General features: G+C 38.3%; 1 protein-coding gene across 2 annotated transcripts in view; it reads left to right on the forward strand.

The window, feature by feature from the left end:
- The first annotated feature begins 3,315 nt into the window (after positions 1-3,315).
- The window catches only part of LOC121299253 (A disintegrin and metalloproteinase with thrombospondin motifs 17-like), an 84,159-nt gene continuing 68,068 nt past the window's right edge, over positions 3,316-19,406 (forward strand). For both annotated transcript variants that reach the window (XM_041226916.1, XM_041226917.1), the window contains exons 1-6: positions 3,316-3,512; positions 4,224-4,603; positions 8,371-8,536; positions 13,923-14,092; positions 15,625-15,708; positions 17,063-17,220. In XM_041226916.1, the coding sequence (XP_041082850.1) occupies positions 3,440-3,512; positions 4,224-4,603; positions 8,371-8,536; positions 13,923-14,092; positions 15,625-15,708; positions 17,063-17,220 (1,031 nt within the window). In that variant the 5' untranslated portion in view covers positions 3,316-3,439. The remainder of the gene's footprint in view (positions 3,513-4,223; positions 4,604-8,370; positions 8,537-13,922; positions 14,093-15,624; positions 15,709-17,062; positions 17,221-19,406) is intronic.

The following is a 19,406-nucleotide window of genomic DNA, read 5'->3' on the forward strand; positions in this document are numbered from 1 at the left end:
TTCGCATTTTTTCATTTCTTAAAAAATCAGCAATATTAAAATAACCATATACGGCACAGTTGCATTCCATTGTAAGACAAACAACAGGAAGCAAGAACAAAAAGTAAACCTGGTTTGAATAATATGTTAATGTTCTGCCAAGCTACTGTAGCTGAGACACAATAAGTTCAGCTATTGTTTTTGAAATCTTCTGTTTGTTGAAAGTATCTCAACCCAGAAGCCACAACACCGTAGCTGCATTTTAAAACAGGATGGCACTCATAGCAGGACCATACCCCTTGTATTTGCATATGGCAAAAACAAATGTGCCTTTCAGCAGTTCAGGAAACGATCAGAAAAGACATTTGGTGGTAGGGTGAGCCTGGGCGGTGCAGTGAAAATGTCTAAAACACTGGTCAAATACATCAGCCTTGGTGTGGTTGAACTCCAGCCAAGGAGCTACCGTACACTGTGAACCAAGTGTTTAGGAATCAAGCATACACCTTGTGCAACCTACCGCTATGACCAAACGAATGACCATCAGGCCATCAGAATTGATATCTTTTATTTAACACCATGTAATCAAAGAAACTACAAACTGATATCGCAAACGTGTACCGAAAGCCATAATAGTACTACACAGTGTTTCATATAACTAAATGGGAAACTACAAAGGGGTACGTAATTCAATATGATAACGTAACATTATCCAGCAGGTTTCATTCGACTTTCTGAAGCTAAATTAGTTAATTCTATAGGGTGATGCAAAGCGTTTAGCCAATAGCTATAGACTGAGTGCGCAGTCAGTGCTCATAGGGGGTAGGTACGTATGACATTGATGAGCCATTTACTAACTGAAGGGTTTTGAGGCACTTTTGCTATATCATATTAAAGACGAAGTAATATTGATTCCAATTAAAGTTCTTATTTGTGCATTCAAATCGATCCTGTACTACCTACCACTTGTTGTAAACATCACTTAGTCTAATCATGCACACACATTTTCAATTAAATTTTAATTAAAAGTACATTTCCTGACCTTTTGTAGTCAAACATTTAACGAAGACATTTAATAGGCCATTAGCTGGCTAGTAATAATACTTGATAGTCTGTTAATTGAATGCTGTTGGAGACCGTTCATTTAAATTGTTGCCACATGATTGTTACTCGATTTTAATTTCAAAGTGGCCGCCTTGTTCGTTTTCAGTGGCATTGCAATGCCAAGAGTACTGTTTAACTGTACGGTAAGTCCCCCCGACATAGAAACACCCGTCTAGAAGCGTTTCTGAATAAAGTAAATGAAATGTAGGGTTTCTTTCAAATGTTAATTAAGTAATTTGACAAGATTATCCAAGTTCCCTATTAACACGAGTTCCTAACCAATAACAGATAATCAAAAATGCTAACAATGGGTTTATATTGGTTTATTTCCAGGTCACTATGCGTTTATCTGCATTTTGGCAGCTCCGTCAACGCAAGGTTTGAGACTAAAATCATTAAAACTGCTTTATTTATCTTGCACCCTGCAAAGATTCAATGCCAAGATGGTAGTTTTAATATGCAAGGACTCCTGCGTTAATTAAATCCTTTAATCATTAACCTACTAGAATCAACACGCAATAACCCAGTTCTCATCCAGGGGTTCTATTCAACTAACCAATTAAGGAAATGGTGGACTAATCATCTTGACTGGAGCGGTCTAACAATATGTTGTTGTTAAAGGATGCTAAAGCCTTATTAAAACAAACTTAGACTGGTTTAACAAGTTAAACTCCTATTTGGGGCGGAGACTGCACCTTTAATTAACACTTCTTCTTTAAGATAATAAACAGTCATTTCCAGTAAAGCTACACACAGTACAAGAGAAGGGCACAAATGAGCATACTGATCTGCATACCGCTGATTTAATTAGGCTGGAGTTGGCAGGTGGCTTGCTGGTGTGCATTTACACGGTTCCAGACATACATCCATTGCCACTAAAGAATAAAGGAGGCTGCAATTAGATTTAACATTGAAAACTTAAGTATTGTTTTGCCTTAAAAACGCACCACACCGAACATACTGCGCTTGCATTTCCTTAATCCTATTGTGCAGTTCTCAATGAAATACGAGCAGAAAAAGCGGAGGTTACGTGCACACAAGAACTTGGTATTTAAATTTGCCGGTAGCTAACATAATTAAGGAAATATTATCGTTTGATCAACTGTTCTAAGTCTTGTAAAAAGTGAAAAAGTTCAGGATTTAGTGAGCTAAAAACGGGTCTTTTCAGAAAACATGTATGTAGACTCACTGAAGGGGGGGGGGGGGGGGGGGGGGGGGGGGACTAATTTGTGATGCTAATCAATAGTTCAGAAATAGTTTTTCATAACTTGCTAAAGTTTACTGCACCTGTTGATAAGCGCTTACCTCTTACAACCATCCAGTTAATGGATTTCCTTGATCAGAGGACAAACGTTATCTGGCTTTTCACCCAAACTGTAGCAGTCTCTTCTGAATCACAGCATTGGTTTTTCAGCGCTGACAAAACAATCTGATTTTTAAGCATTGATTATCATTGATTATTAATTTAAGTCCAGTTTATTCCATAGTGTGTAGCTTTTTTTTTTTTTTTTTTTTTTTTTTTTTTACAGAAGAACTTATTGTTTTATTACAAGAAGACATTCTTAATAAAAACGAGGTTATTTTGTCACAAAGCACTTCACTCGCTGTTCTGTTTTTCATTAGTTAACATCAAAGTGAAAGACAGAGCTGTAACAATGCTGCTGCTTTGGATGCATGCCTTATGAATCATAGTGTAATGGAAATCATTAATGGAAGCAACAGCAGCCTACTGCTCTTGCTAACTGCGCTGCAATTGCAAACGCATTAGATTGCTAAAATAAAGGTTACATTAACAGCAATTAAAAAAAAAAAAAAAAAAAAAAAAAAAAAAGTTTTCACTGCCCTGTGACTTGTATGACTCGGCTTATTAGTCCGACAGTACTGCCAAACCTTTCCACAAACACATGCAATTTATTAGATGATAGTAAATGCCAATATACAGTGCATGCCATAAATTGTGTATATATCGTACTGAAAAGAAACTGCAAGCCAGCATCCGACCTCAATTATGCATGCACGCAACACACTGCCTCGTGGAACGCCACCTTGCACCGGTTTCTTTAAATGACTGAAACCACGTGTACGGTTACAGCCTGCTAGTGAGACTGATAGCCACATTGTCCAATACAAATGCGTGGACCTGCTCTCGCAACACTACAGATCCAATGATGATAAAGAAAGGCTTGTCCCGAGTAGAAATAGGCGGGTCTGTTGTTTCAAGTTCAGCTTGTCGGCTTCGCTGAATGATTTCACAAAAGTTTGAAGAATTTCATTCCAGCCTCAGCTGTTCTTCCTGACGAATTCAGCTTTTCATTCTCCCTGTCTGCATCTAGACTTTTAGCAATCAGCTGTGCCTACAATGTACTACAGCTCAGCCCTGCTGCCTTTTCTGTCAACTCTTCTGCTATGCATTGGACTGAACCCCATTTCAGGTGCTGTAATAATTTTAAATGTGTATGGTTTTATTTATTTATTTTTAAAGTAAGTTATTAGTTACAAAGTACATTAAATGTTGCACTTGGTTTGCGAACACTTGTTACAAATTTAAAACGTTTCTTTTGTTGCTCATCTTTTAAGAGTATACAGTACGCGACTTGGGTCAGGAGAGGCGCTTCTACAAAGTAAAGCTTCTGTACTGTCATTTTAAATTGTATTATTTAATGTTAATATCTGTTAAACTTTATTGCAATGCGTGACACGGTTCCAGTAATCAAGTGTTTTGTGTAGCCTGCTAATTTAACAACTATACAATTGTATACTGCTTGTAATGGAAAGGTGCATTAAAAAAAAAAAAAAAAAAGGTTTTGTAACTTTTTTCTGGCAATTGTTATTGCAGCCTGTTCATAGTTTCCATTCATTAGAACTTGGCCACCGAGTGTGAAACTTGAGGCTTGAAAGAATGAGAAATGCTTAAAGCTGCAAAATGTCATTATTAGAGGACGTTTTTAGTCAAATGCCCTGATGTTAAATACCATACTTTAACTGTTATCTGTATAATAATGTGTGATATACGTATGGTTTAACTGCAGTCACATTTGATTTGAGTGTAGTAAATGTTGCATCAAGGCATATATGCAGTGTTTAATCTATACGTTTGGTTCTTGAAAATAATAGGAAGTTATTTTTCTGTCGTCTTCAAATAGCGTACTCTGGTGCAGAGAAAGATCTGGTTGTACCTTCTCAGTTGCTTGAGGACGAGATTCACCTGTTGTGGGAGGGAGACTCGCGGAAGCGAAGACGCCGTGATCAGCGCTCTGTGCTCGAAGCTGACGCTCGCAGGTCTCAATCCCAGGGAGACCATGGTGAAAACGTGTTCATCCGATTGCCTGCCTTTGGGAGAGAGTTGTATTTGCATCTCGAGAGAGACGTCAGATTCCTGTCGGAGGACTTCATTATCGAGGAGAGGGGAGATAATGGCACCGAGAGGCTGCTCCATATTCCAGGCGGTCTGCTGTGCTTCTACACGGGACACGTTCTGAATTTCAACAGCTCATTTGCGTCTGTCAGCACCTGCAGTGGCCTGGTAAATCTGCTGTTCTCTGTATCTATATAATACTACTATGCAATCCGTTTGGTACTTTATACTTTTGTCATATCAAAATTTTAACGACTTATTAACAAGGACCATATGTAAAACTTTTGATGGGAGGGGGAGTGGTATGAGGGGGAAGGGGAGGGGGGAACTTGCTACGGGCCCAGACCTGGATGAAAAAAATTGATGCACAGGTGGATTGCTTCACAGCTGAGTCTCCTCTCATAGCTGGCACTCCCCTTGGCATGTGTAACTGGCAGGCCCAGCATAAGGAGCAGCCACACACGGCGAATGCAACTGGCTGCAGATTAAATGGACTAACCTTGTCAACTACATTTCTTGTAACAGAGTTCTTTAAACTTGGCATTCTAGTTGAGTTGAGTTTGGGATAGCCTTGCACTGAACTCCTTTAAGCTGTACCCACTGGTGCTTATAGTTTTAGAACCATCGTACATTTTTCCCACTTATTATTAGATATGTAATTTCTTTTTTTTTTTTTTTTTTGAGCAAGTCCATTCTGTTACAAAGAGGAAGGTAGTTGTTGAATGGCCAATGCTTCTTTTGCATCTCTTGCAAGTCACCTACTGTACTTCAGTAGCTGACCTATTCTGACCACCTTTTAAAGGTGTTTGATAAGTTGGTGCGAGATATTGATTAACTCACCTGTGCCCTTGGTACTTTGCCCTCACAAACTTAGCCCTTTGCAAACAAAGCTCAGAGAGAGAGAGGAACAGAAGTAGTGTTCTGTTTTTCTTTTGACAAGCTTTCAAAAGGAATAGATATCTGCAGCTATGGCTTACTCTGTTGAAATGAACAATCTAAAATTAGTGTTTGATAAACTAAATATAATAGAGCTATGTGCATGTGATGTATAAAAATATGGTTTGAATTGCTGGATACCTATTTAAATAGCTTTGGTGATCTGTCAGTAAACCAGATATAGTTTAATTTTATACACAACGTCAGCAGCAATCCTGATATGTCAGTGATGCCTATTCCTATTAAGTCATAACTTTTATATTGGCTCATGAATCAGCCAGGAAACTAGGGTGCCATGTAGTTCAGACTAGACCATTGTTCTCTTTGAATAGTAAAATGCTTTGAAGAAGGCTTTACCAATTCAACGTGTGTTGGTTCCTGCTCTCACTGAACCACAACAGAGATAAGAAGCCTAATGTTGACCTCTTTGTTCTGTTCTTCTGCTAATGAAAATGTAACTCTGTGAAAGTCAGAAAGGGGGAAAAAAGCACCTAGACCTCTGCAGCTCATACAGTGGCACTTTAAGACACTTCATTTTTGCAGTAAAATCTCTCAGCTGTTCTTGGCACGCGTTCAAGTCAAATGTAAACCTCAAATCTCCACCTGGTGGAGGCACTCCGGTCTCATTGTGTCAATGTCAGCTGACTCCTTCAGCTCAGATGGATTGGTTCGAATTGCAATTCAGAGATAGCTAATGGAATTATGCTTTTTCAAAGCTGTAGAATGTGATCTTTTACATAGGCACGAATTGTAATTCTGGAGCCTGGAACACCAACAGACAAGCCTGCAATGTTGTAGAGCTCTCCTTTTACAGACACAGAGGCACTTGATGTGAACTGTATGCAAAGCAGCAGCATTCGGTTAGGACAACAAAAATAACCGTGGAGAGGAAGTTATGGTGTAACTGCACTAAAACTACATGTTCTCACTGTATTTGCTGTGCAGTCAATATAATATCCTTCTATTAAACAGTGCAGGTTAGCACAGTTTGAACACCAGTTATGTCTGCTGTGTTGCTGTTGGTTATTTGTCCCAATTGAATGTGCTTTTTCTGCAGTTTAGCTCTTGTGCACTGAAGCACCTGCCAGGGTGTTTTGAGGAACAGACTGCACACTTCCCTATTGATGGGGTTACTTTTGTATAGAATAGCCCCCAATGAACCATATATATACCTTTATATATATATATATATATATATATATATATATATATATATATATATATATATATATATATATATATAAATAGGTATATACCTTTGCCAAGCTTTATAATTGCTCCTTGTTTAATGGAAACGCGCTTAACAAAACATAGATCAAATGTGACAGCATCCACAGTGCAGGTATTATCCAGAACCTTGTCTTGAGCCATACCTGTTTGGAGAAGTGAAAAATGCTTGGCTGTATTAGCACTCTCTGTGGTAGGCATGCTGAAAAAGCCTTGGCAGAAGACATTTTGCTGACAATATATATTTTTCCTTGCCCTGGCCATTCTGTGTGTGCTGTTTGTTTAAGCTTTCTTTACAAACGTAGTGCAGCGAGCCCTGTACTGTGTATGGAGTGCGATCACGAACAGAACACTTCGGTGTGGGGGTTAGATTTGGCAGTCGAATGGGGATGGTTGAGGTGAGAAATATTAAACCCAGATCAAGTTCGCTTTTCACATGCAGCTGATATATGAAAAACAGCATGAAAGACAGCCTCGAGTGTACAAAAGAACAGCAATGTTGAAGCTTTAGTATTGATCATTAAAGCATCTATGTGAAATGTTCAGGACTCCTGCAGCCTTCATTTTCAGTCTGCCTGTCATACTCTACAATATGCAATCATGAAGACTACTGGTCGATGTGTCCGCAGTACCAGAGCCAAGCACAGTACTGATCCTTTGTCAGCAGGGTGATAGATGTCAGACCTATGACATTTAAACACAGCCATCACAACTCCCAGTAAGCAGCTGTTTTATACCGTGTGATTGCCTTTTTTTACATTCTTAGCGAGTTTGAGAAGTGTTTTAGATTTGTCAGAGTGGAGAAAGAAAACGTCTTGTCTGTATCAGTTGGCTGAATGGTTGTTTATTGTTTTTCTTTGATAAGACATTTTTTGGCCATTCCATACATTGCGTTTCCACTGGATAATCACTTTTCTCTTTGCTGATGTGAACAATACTGTAGCAGTCTGCTAATACAAAGTTACACTGTTTAGGTGGTAATCTGGCATATGCTTAACATGCATTTACCATAGTTTATCATGCCATACCATGCTGTACTTTACCATGCCTTTCTTTTCTGGTGTTTACTATATGATTTTTCCATAACTTCTATAAGAGTTAAGGCAATGTTCAGTTACTAGGCTACTTTTAAAACTGTAATAGGAACCTTCTACCGCCTATTTCACATTGATTCCCACTACATCCTACAGTAATCTCAGATAATACAGAAGACTGCCGATGCTCTGTTTGCTTGTGTTTTTATAGCCTTGTCTTTACAGACGACTGCATCAAAGAGCTTTGCTTTGTACAAATAACAATGGCATTGTGGCCAGGAGCTATCGGAGATTTTTAAAGCCTGTATTGCTTTTTATCTATCAAAAGTAATGGCAGATTCTTTTGCTTGCTACCTGCTTTGTCAGTTATATGAGTGGGGAGTGGTGGGGAGGGGAGGGAAGTTAGCATTGCCCTATGTAAAATTGATTGCTATTCGTAAAGCATTTTCAAAGAAGCGCTGTAAACACAAATGGTGAAAAGACTAGCTGGGATGCCAAGCTTGCTAAAAGCATCAATTATCATTCTCAATGTTTGTGTTTTGTTTTGGTTCTTTTGTCTCTTTCGCTCTGTTTTTTTTAAATAGCTGCAATACAGGTAGAAACACCATTGTTTTAAATTCAATTCCAATTATCAAGTGATAACACTTTAGTTTAAGCATTTCTTATTAATAAGGAATCTACAGGATTTGTATTGACAATATTAGTCAGTATTTATTTATTTATTTATTTTAATTACAGACTGGTTTTATCCAAATTGAAGATGAGAGGATGCTTATTGAACCAGTAAACAACACTCTGGTGCAATTCAATGGGATGGAGCACAATGTTTTCAGACAGAAGAGATCCCCACGATCGAACCAGCAGAATTCCAAAGCACACCAGCAGTCTTGCAAAACAGTAACAGGTAAGGGCCAGGAGCATCTCGTTACCATCGGATACAGAGCATGCAAGGAAATAAGGGAGGGAGGGATCACCAGGCCAGCCAGGGGGATTATCGATGGGCCTACCCTGAATATACATGACACTTTTATGAACATTCACAACTGGAGGAAGATGAACCGACATTAATGTTCACCTACTAATTTATTCTCTGTACCCACTCCTCCTTGGTTGGTCACTTTTAATGAAATGTTTTTATTTTATTTGACATTTTAAAGCAGTTAAAGCTGGTTTCATTAAAATGTTCTAGTCCCCTGAAACATGTTTTTTTTTTTTTTTTTTTTTTTTTTTTAAATTGAGACAAAGCCAGGTTTTGAAGGTGAAGAGGTGCCTGATTTAGTGTTGTGTAGCGAACTTAAAACAGTCGATCCCTCCACCACACTGTAGACACTTGTTAGGAATTTCCATGCATGATCTCAGTCGCTTATTGCTACTGTTCTCATTCATAACACCCCCCTCTGGATTGTCTAACAATCGCAGAGCACCACAGTCAATAAATCATCAGTGTTTCAGGGCAGCATTTATAAGTATTGCTAATCCTTTGATTTTTTAAGTGTGTGAGTCAGCTAAAAGGGTCTCGGAGGAGACGCAGCTGTTCCTCTGTTTTTATGTGCAGCTCCTGTTGGAACCTGCTGCAGCTCGGCTCTAACTTGCATTATCAGACAAAAGTACCTCTCCACTTGTGTTTTACATTAAAATGTTTTACGTATTTTCTAGCCCTGTGGCATTCTTTGCCAAGTTTCCAGAAATCTGAAACAAGAGATTTGTATTTTAAGGCAGACCTCCCATCTTTTTATAGTGGTTCAGCTTAGTCAGTCTCAGTTGCAGCTGGGGAAAGTTGCACAGGTGCCTGATGGAAGCTCTAGTTTTATCAAACAAAATTTATTTTAGGTGTGATTTTTTTTTTTTTTTTTAAGTTTACATTTTTACTTTCAAATTTTATAAGTGCAATTTGAAAGTGTTGGCATGGAGTGATAGAGGTGTGCAACATACTTAAATATCCTGACTTAAGTCACATCTGTTCAAAAGCATACAGAGAAATAACTACTTTCCAGTAACCATGGGGATTACTGCAGTGTCAGTATTTTGTGACATCAGTGATAACTGTTATGTTTACAGGTCATGAATCTGCAGGGGATCAATTCATTACTGAAAATGAATGAAAACTACAGTAATTGTGGATCTAGATGTTTCGGTTGCAGCTGGTCATAAATAATAACTTTTGAAGACGGAAAGCCAAAAAAACATTAACTTTGGGAATACTATATATATTATTATATATATATATATATATATATATATATATATATATATATATATATATATATATATATATATTTATTATTTTTATTTTTTTTACTGTACTTCCAGCTGTAAGACTGGGACCTCATTTGATTCGTAGATCAATGATGAATCGGAATAAAAATAGATCAGTCCAGGACAAGAGCACAACCTGTATAAATGAATTGACTCCATGTCATCTGGGAATAAAGCCTGAATCTGCATACCAATTGAAACTTCTTTTTATTTTTTATTTTTTTGTAAAAGGGGTGGCTCAAGACATTTAAACTCCCTTTATGGCAGTCTTATAGACTATCATAGTTATATTTGTTTAAATTCAGCCCAGCTGTACTGGTCTAAATTCTTAAAGTCTGGACAACAGAAAAACACCAGGTGTTGCCCACTTACCAGCACCTGGAGCAGGGATGGCAATACTAGGTGCCAGATATGGAAATTCTTTCCCCTGGACTCATGTCTGCTTGTGACTGAAGTTGGGCCCATCAGACCCCCCTTTCCTCTGTGACCATTAAAAGGCTTCAATAAGAGGAGAGCGTTTTAGTTTATCCCTTAACCGTGCCATCCCTCGAGGCTTAAGATACTGACTGAAACAGATTTTTTATCCATTAAGCTTCATGTCCTGAATACTTCACAGGGTTCGCTATTTTCGGTTCGGTATCCCAGCTGACTCGAAACACACTTTGTACAGCTGCAGATTCTGGATGTATACAATTATATCATGTTACATATATAAAAAATGAAAAAGTAGAACAATACCTTTTTGAAGGATGCAAAAGTGTGGGAACATTTCGTAGTTTCTCGCCACAAAAAAAAAGTGTATTTGGAGAAATTATTAGAATTTCTTTGAACTGAATAAGGCTGGGCTGTTATCAATTTATGCAGTTAAGAGACTAATTTAAAAAACAGACTGTTTCTGTCTGCATAATAGTCATGGTGGACTTAGACTAGACTCAAATTCCAGTATCCGTTATGTTTGCGATTACCTAAAGCGCACTATGGAGAGATGGATGCTGGCATCCTTGCATCTTGACAGAATAGAAGGAAAACTATAGAAATAGGAGGCCATTTACAATTGTGTACATTTTCAGGTCATACAATTATTTTACACCACCTTGGGGTCAACTTGGTTAACTTTTATGAGGGGGGGTGGTTCTGAGAATACAGAAAACTGAGCACAGGAATAGAGAAAATATTTTGATAAAATTTACACATTTTGATTTGCACATCAATGATGAATCAATATTAAAATTGGTTTAGCATTTATTGGGTTTATATATCCCTAAACCACTTATTTTTTCAGCTAAAAGTTGGACCCTGAGGGCTTTTGCATGCTGGTGAAATGTTGTTCCAGATTGCCTAGAATACTTGGTGCATGGCAGATGTGTCTATGATCTGGTATCAAAAATCTGGCAAGCAGCCCCATGGAAAAGTTATAGGGTGCAAAGAGTTAGAATCACAGAGGAAAGGAAGTGGGAGTGAACATTATTCAGTGGAAACAAATTGACATGTGGGCTCGCTCCCTGCCCCTGGACTCAGTAAATCAAAGAAGGAGCCCTCCTCATGAGGCCTGACTACGACAGCTGGGAGAGGCCTGCCAGGGACCTGCGTTCATGTGGCAGGCGTGGTGAACAGCCTTGTTTTCTTAAGCTCCAGCATTCGATCACTTTCCTCTGGAATTAAAAGATTTCAAAATATTGTTCTTTTAAAAAAAAAAAAAAAAAAAAAAAAAAGAAAAAGAGATCACTTGCAGAAAAGATTAATTCATTTTCAGCCAGACGTCCTGATTAAAAAGCAGGCTTCGTTGTGGTTTCGTACAAAATCAATGGGAATTCCAAAAATGTTGGAACTTGTTTAACTACAACAGTTCTTAACTGCTCATTCATTCGAGAGTGTCCTGCTATCCGGGCTTGTTCTTTTTACTACAGTAGCACTTTGCAGGATATGTAACCCTTTTCTTAAAGCATGTCAAATGCAGGAAGTGGAGACCTCAGTCCAAGTTAGGGTGGGGCATTCTGTGCTATCAACAGTCTCTTAGGTTTTAAATATAATACAGATTAGTTATTTAGCTGAAGGTATAGACACAATGTGCCCTGTGGAGCATAGGTGCTTACTTCTAAAATAAAAAAAAAAAAAAAAAAAAAAAGCCATCGTCCACAGGACAGGGGAAGTAAAGTTTCTTACTGAACATGCAATGGTATTGGCTTCATTACCCAGGTCACTTTTCAGCAAATCCCACATGATCGTTAAAGCATATAAAATACAAACGGACCTCAGTTATGGGTCTCGTGAGAAGGGCAGCACCAGTAACACAGTGCTGGTATGTGGGAAGATGGAGCAGGTCCATATGATCTCTTAACCGTATTTAACTTCATCCCTGAGCTCTACACTGTCGCCAGGGTGCTTACTTACTTACTCAGGATCATGTTGGTTAGTTCTGTAGTAGGGAAGTAGGAGCAATTTCACCTTGTTTAGCCTTTGGCAAAATGTAGCTTTTCATTTTTGTCCAATATGGCCAAGGGTTTATGAAAGTCAGGGAGGAAAGTAGCTTGCAGTTATTAATATCCATTGATTCTTTCATGTATAGAAAACGGGAAATGCTACCACAGCGATGACTATCTATCAAATGCTGATTAACCTGCTTGCTCAGGCTAAAGTACAGATCACTATATCTGGCTTTGTCTGGGAAGCAAATAAAAACTTAATATAATAGTAATCCTGTCCCTTAAGGGCAGCTTAATATGGCTTGTGTTGTTAAGACTTTGTTTTTAATGGCGAAGGCAGATCATGGTGTCTTTGAGTTCTTGTTGGTTTTTTTTGTTTCTTTTTTTTTTTTTTCTTTTAGTTTGTTCTTCTATAATAAAGAGCAACGCTGCTTTGATCTTTTGGAGTGCCCTTTACTAAACACTCTTATTCTGTTTGGTTTCAAGTCAGTTGTCTATGAGCCCATTTTTCAAAGTAGTTGATTGGTGGATATGGATACAGTGTTTCCCAGGCAGGAAAACCTACAGATCTAATCAAAGTCTAGTCTGTGCAGTGGGGTCACGAGATCCACATCGTCCAGCCCTGCCATTCTGGCTACTGGAGTTGTGGAGGTCGTTTCATTCTAGCAAATGTTAATGGTCTGGAATAGTCTTCATACCCAAGTGAAAGTATCTATACACGCACCTCGCACCAGGATGAAATTGCCTCAGAGTGGCAATTATACAAGGACCACGTAATGGGAAGCAGTTACTTGAAAATGGTACTCATTTTTAAATAATCATAAAACTGTGCAACCAGTTTTGCTAAAAAAAATAAAATAAAATAAAAAAAAAAAAAATACTGCTGATTTTTCAAGTAATTTAACTCTGAGAGCCCAGAGCATTAAGTTTGAAGCTGTATGGATGCTGGCACAATCTCAGTGCGACGTGCTGTTTTGCTGGTTAATGCAATGTGAATTGGTGACAGCAGGGGAGGATTTCAAGGCCTTAGTTGAGGCGAATGCTATTGGCCCAACTGCACTGCAGGGATATAAACTCATTTGTGTGTTAAGGTAATTTTAATACTTTTATGTAAAATAAACATATACCTGCACACATACACAAACGGTTATATAGTAGAAATATTAGGCTGTTCTTGGACAGTTCAAACGTCTCTGCCCGGTTGTAATATTTCCACTGGTATTTATCCAGCCTTATTTAAAACATTGTTGTGTTAAAGTGTACACAAGGACCTGTTTTATTTTATTGTGTTACGTGTTCCCATGTGTTGATACAACGGTTTACGTAAGATGTGTGTATTGTTTTCATTTAAAAATTTTTTTTTAACATTTTTATCACTTTTTTAAACTCGCATTCCCTGCCTCAAAATGGCTTCACATGTATCTGCATGGACCTCTCAGAACTACATTTCCCATCATCCTCCTGCTCACAGGTAAATCTGTCTGTTACATATGTGAGCAGGAGGATGATGGGAAATGTTCTGAGAGGTCCATACGGGTATATGTGAAGCCATCTTGAGGCAGGGAATGCAAGGCTACACGATTAACCAAAACCAAACTGCATGTATTGCAGGAAAGAAGCACAAGAAGTCCAAATCTACAGAAGAGGGGAGGGGCAGAAGGAATGCCATCCGGTTACACAGCGACTACACCGTGGAGACGCTGGTAGTGGCTGACTCGGACATGGTGCAGTACCATGGAGCGGAGGCTGCCCAGAGATTCATCCTCACTGTCATGAACATGGTGAGGAACGCTGTTAGCCCAGACCGCTAAAACAGGAGCATATCTGCATAGCTACTAGAAAAATGACTGACCCGTTTTCATGCAATGAATAAATTGGATGTTCTGATTTTTTTTTTTTTTTTTTATCATTTCTGTGTTTATGCAGTGTATAGAGTAAGGCATTAGTGCTGACCTTTCAAAATTATTAATTCAATAACCTTGACCTGTGTTGTTTTTTTGTTTTTTTTGCTAAGTTTGAAATAATGACAGGAGTTGAATCAATCATGTCTCCCCTAACCTTGATCCAGCGTTGTATTTTAATGAATTGCTTAAGCATACTGAAGAAACGTGCCTTGCTTAGTTCAGACATCATGGATAGTGTTAAATGCTGACTGCTTTATCCAAAAGGATGTAAGTCATGGTAACTTGTGCTCAGCTGATTAGGAATCCAGTGTTTCTTTTGGCCAGCTGTGGGACCTTGAGGGTTGGCTAGCATGAGAAAACATACTGATTTTTCACACCCCAGTTCCTCATTACTGTGCACTAAACGTGCAAATGATTAAAAGTATTTAGGGACATGGCTGTAAAAATGAATTTGGCTTCAGGAAAGCCTAAGGAGAGCTGAGGAGATGTTGGGGAGTAAGAAGCTGGCAAGTTAGTTTTGGCATCTAGCCCCCAATTTAATTCTGCACTGCTAGTTCTAGGGAGCATGCAATTTCAATAAAATTCAATAAAATGCAGCAACACCAGAAATAATGGGGTTTTTATTGACTAAGTCTAGTTTTTTCATTTTCACTGATGGTTCGTTGTTTGAGCTCTGTATTGTTTCAGTCTGTGTGCCATCTTAAAATAAACCAAAAATAATACAAGAAAAATAAAAGAAAACCAACTTTAAAAAAAACAGTAGCAGCAAGATTACAAAGCTGAAAGGCATTCCCAGCTAACCTGAATGTACTGACAGCGCCTCAGAATTTAAATCTCACTTTTATTTCAATAGGAAACCACGGTAGTAAGAAGACAGTTGAAGGAAACATCGGGGAGAAAGGGGTGTATTATAAAACTGTTGTGTAAGGATTTGACAGTTTAGGTGTAACACAGATAATAAATACGTTTAACATTTTTCTTGGATACAGAATGAAGTGTTATGTTTCACAAATCTTAGGTTTTCAACACTAAGTCCCCTCAGATTTGAACTGTAAATCCCATGAACAATACAAGATGTTTAAAGGGATTATGCTGTCTAACTGGTTTCTATTTTAAACTTCTTGGAATCTCGCTTATCATTTAGTACTTTCATCTATTATAGACTTCATATTTAACCAGATGCTTCTGTGGTTTCCAGTCGGGTACCAAACGACAAGATCCAAAGGCTCTTTGGGGTTTTTGTAATGCTTTGATTAGAAGTACAATACATACAATGCAGCCTTTTTAAAGATCACTTGCTTCGTTTCTCTTTCCTGGTAGTATGCATTTAAGAAAACCGTTGTGCCTCAGGGGTTGGCATTGACCTTAATGCTGTGTTTCTGTAACAGGCTTTTGGTTGGTTTCTTCAGGTGTACAACATGTTTCATCATCAGAGTCTGGGAGTCCGAGTTAACATCCGAGTGACCAAGCTGATCCTGCTTCGCAAGCGACCTGTAAGTTCAGACCTATGCCTTCAGTCCAAGCCAAAGAAACATCAGCTTGTACCAGCATCTGTTTTATATACTACAAAAATTAATTTACTAAGGATAGCTTTTAAGCTTTTAAACTTCCTCACTTAGCTAAGGTTCTGCTCCCCACTAACTGAGGTTGTAGTCTTATGGAGTGATGGGCATCTCAGGTCCCGGAGGACGATTCTATACCTAACAGGTAGAATGAAAGGTTTACATGTTTCAGGTTTGATTGATTCAAATAAACAAACAGTTTGGAACATGGTTGGAACAAGACCTGGTCTACAAGGGCCAGAGTTTTCTATACTTGGACTTGGGAGAGTCAGCACTGTTTTGTAACTGTAACTTTACTGATTTTTATTAAACTGTATCATGTATTTGGAATAGCATTGCCTGTTTGGCACACAAGCCATTTCAAACACTTCAAAAGCTTTTGCTTGATTGTTTCAAATTATAATTTATCAGCCTTGTGTTTTTCTGCTACTGCCAGGTGATGGTGATTGCATCTCAGTGGCTTAGTAAATGAGTAAAAGCCTTCCAATAAATACACACAAAATACTTGGGCATTTATAAAAAAAAAAAAAAAAAAAAAAAAAAAAAAACAGAACACTAAACACTTCATAAGCAACTGACAAAGTTTTACAGGAAAAGGCTTGATTAATGCTAACAAAATGGCTTGGGGAAACACTTTTCTTTTTCAATTTTGTTACCCACATAACTGTGTCTTACAAAATTTCTAGTCTTGCATCTGAGGCACGTCCGAACATTGTGTCTGCTTACTCTCACTCAATGTGTTTGCTGGTGTCTCTGGCACCTCACCCCTCTACATGTCCTTATGGTGATCCCCATCTAAATTGCAGAGTTCCATTTCCTTTTCTCCAATAGATAAAGTTCCTGTCCTTTCTATTCTCTATGGACCCAATTCCTTCCTGCCTCAATCTACAGCTCCTGGGGATTGCAAAGTGGTTTCTGCACAGCTGTCGCAAAACACTTTGATCTTTTTCATTCAATGTTTTGCGGCAGGACTGTTGTCCTTACAGATGCATTGTTTTTTAAATGGCATCTACATGGTGAAAGCGCATCGTTTGGGAAGATTAATATTTATTTGCACTTTAAGGTGGCTTTTAGCTTTTCATTTTCCAAAGTCAAGTCATTTATTCAGGGTTAAGCATTACATTTCTAAACAGCAAAACCTCTGCAATAATCTATATGTAATATGTTTTTAGGTAGCTTGGTCAAAAATATCATAATAACAAAGAATAATAAGTTATTTTGCATAAAACAGTTTTGAGCATTTTCCTTAAAGACTGAAGGTTGAAATTAATTGTATGTTCCACAGGAGAAGCTGAAAATTGGGCACCATGGGGAGAGGTCCTTGGAGAGCTTTTGTTACTGGCAGAACGAGGAGTATGGGGGCGCCCGTTACCTAGGTAACAACCATGTACCTGGTGGAAAGGACGACACCCCACCTGTGGACACTGCTGTGTTTGTTACCAGGTACTTCAGTGGCTTTCTCCCATTCTGTTTGCAAGCGAATGCTGCCTCAGCTAGAGTTCAGTTTGTCAGCACTCCTCGAATTCTTATCAGAAAAGGGACTTATCATCTTTCACTTGAAGGTTTTTTCTGCAAGAGGTAATACAGATTTTTTTTACTTAATACCGTCAAACCTTAATTACCTTTCCATTTCTTTATCGACGGGAGGCTTTGTATTCAATCATCTTCTCTCACTCTGAGGGATTATTACTGGCACAAAATAATGTAGTTCTAATTTTGGATTAGGTATTATTACCTGATATAATTTTCTGGAAAAAGGCATCCTTTTGTTTCAATTAATTGCCATGCAACTTGTCAGATGATATCCATTTTACAAGGTTCCAAAGAAAAAAAGATCCTGAATAACACTCGGACAAAGGAGCCTTTTGTTCAGTCATAGTTATGTTAAATATGATCTCTGAGTACCTATAAGGCCTCTGTATTACGAAGTTATATGGGTTTTGAACATCTGTCTTACACGTTTAATGCAGAGATCACTTTGAATGACAAGTGCGTATACTGTAGAATTAATATTTGGCAAGGCACACTGTGCTTTCATTTCTGAAAGAGGCACTGGGAGAAAAAGTAAAGGAAAAAAAAAAAAAAAAAAAAACTCCAGGTCATTGCAAGGGCTCACACACATTGATGGTTTATGCTCAGTAAAAATAAAGAAATGCTTATGAAGAGAAAACTTGTAATTAATTTTTTTATTTAGTTGTCACCAATTTTTTACCCTGGTTTTTCTCCCAATTTTGTATGCCCAATTATTATCTGTATCCTGGGCTCACCGCTCTCAACAACCTTTAATGATTTTATTAACCACAGTATTTAAATCTGCCATGGTTTAGACCATTTGTGTCTGTGAGGTGCTACAGGTTTATAACACAATGGCATTAGGTACAGCAATACATTTTTTTCATGCTCTGAAAATAATTCAAAACCACATTCACTCTCTATTACAAAGCCTATTTCTTTAACAGCCCTGAGTAGAGAACCTGTGTCATTTTCTTATGATAATAGAGTTCTGTCGTCTTTTAAACAAACTGTCTTCACTGGCAGTAAATATACTTCACAACGTGCTGGCAGCAGTTGGTCTTGTCTGAGATGTAATTTTTTTTTTAATGTTTGACTCGGGTCTCATGAGCCTTGTCATATGTTTTCAGATTTTAGTGCTAACCAGAATGAATTCTCCACCCCAGGCCAGGAGATTATCAGCAGTGTTTTTAGAGTGAGGCATCCGTTTTCCACACCGCCCAGCTGTGCTTCAAACTTTTATGTGAAGAGTATTTCATTCAAGAAATCAAAAACCTACATCTGGGGCGCTTTTAGGATTTCAGCTCAACCCTACGCACGCTACATTTGTAACAATGCTGTTATCGGACACCTAAATTAGTCCATCATATCCAATGCTACAATTAGAGAACATTCAAATTACAAACTAGTATACTATAATCTTATACTGAGGGAACATGAAGCCACTTTGTGGCTTGGAACTTGGTTTCAAGCCACTGCAGAGCATACTAGGGGAGATTTGATACAGCAAAGTTGCCTCAAACTAGGTCTTATCCTGGAACCAGGTTTCAAGCCACTGTTCCTGAAAAAGTGGCTTTGTGTTCCCTCGACTTTACACATCTGTTTTGTATACAATATTGTAGTTCCTATGCTAGTCCCTGTTGGTGGAAGTGGTTTCTAGTACACGTGTGAAGCAGGACTAGACTCTTCCTGTTAATCCCACCTGGCAGAGCTATTGCTGGATTCTCATGTATCAAATTGCCTTTGCAAATTAGAGGGTTTCTGGCAGGATACACATCCAGACTAAACTATCCTCTGTAATTTTCTGGATTTTTTTGGGTCTGACAAGTTCAAAGGAAGTTCTTGTGAGATCCCAAAGTGACCTTTTGGAACTGGGCCAGTCAACTGTTTCTGATGGGTAAACGGAGTGACTCTATATCCACAAGGAGAGACAAATCTCTGTAGCTAAAACACATCTCCATCACCTACTACACCTGCAAGACCATAATTAATGTTTCCTTTGCATCGGGACTTATCAATGAGAAACATTTTGTGGTCCCTTTGAGAAGGGAATCTAAAAGAGTTCAGTGCTTTTGCGTTGATACCTTTTATTTTAGCTGTTAAAGGCATAAAATAGT

The sequence above is a fragment of the Polyodon spathula genome, chromosome 24 (assembly GCF_017654505.1).
Source record: "Polyodon spathula isolate WHYD16114869_AA chromosome 24, ASM1765450v1, whole genome shotgun sequence".
Lineage (NCBI taxonomy): Eukaryota > Metazoa > Chordata > Actinopteri > Acipenseriformes > Polyodontidae > Polyodon > Polyodon spathula.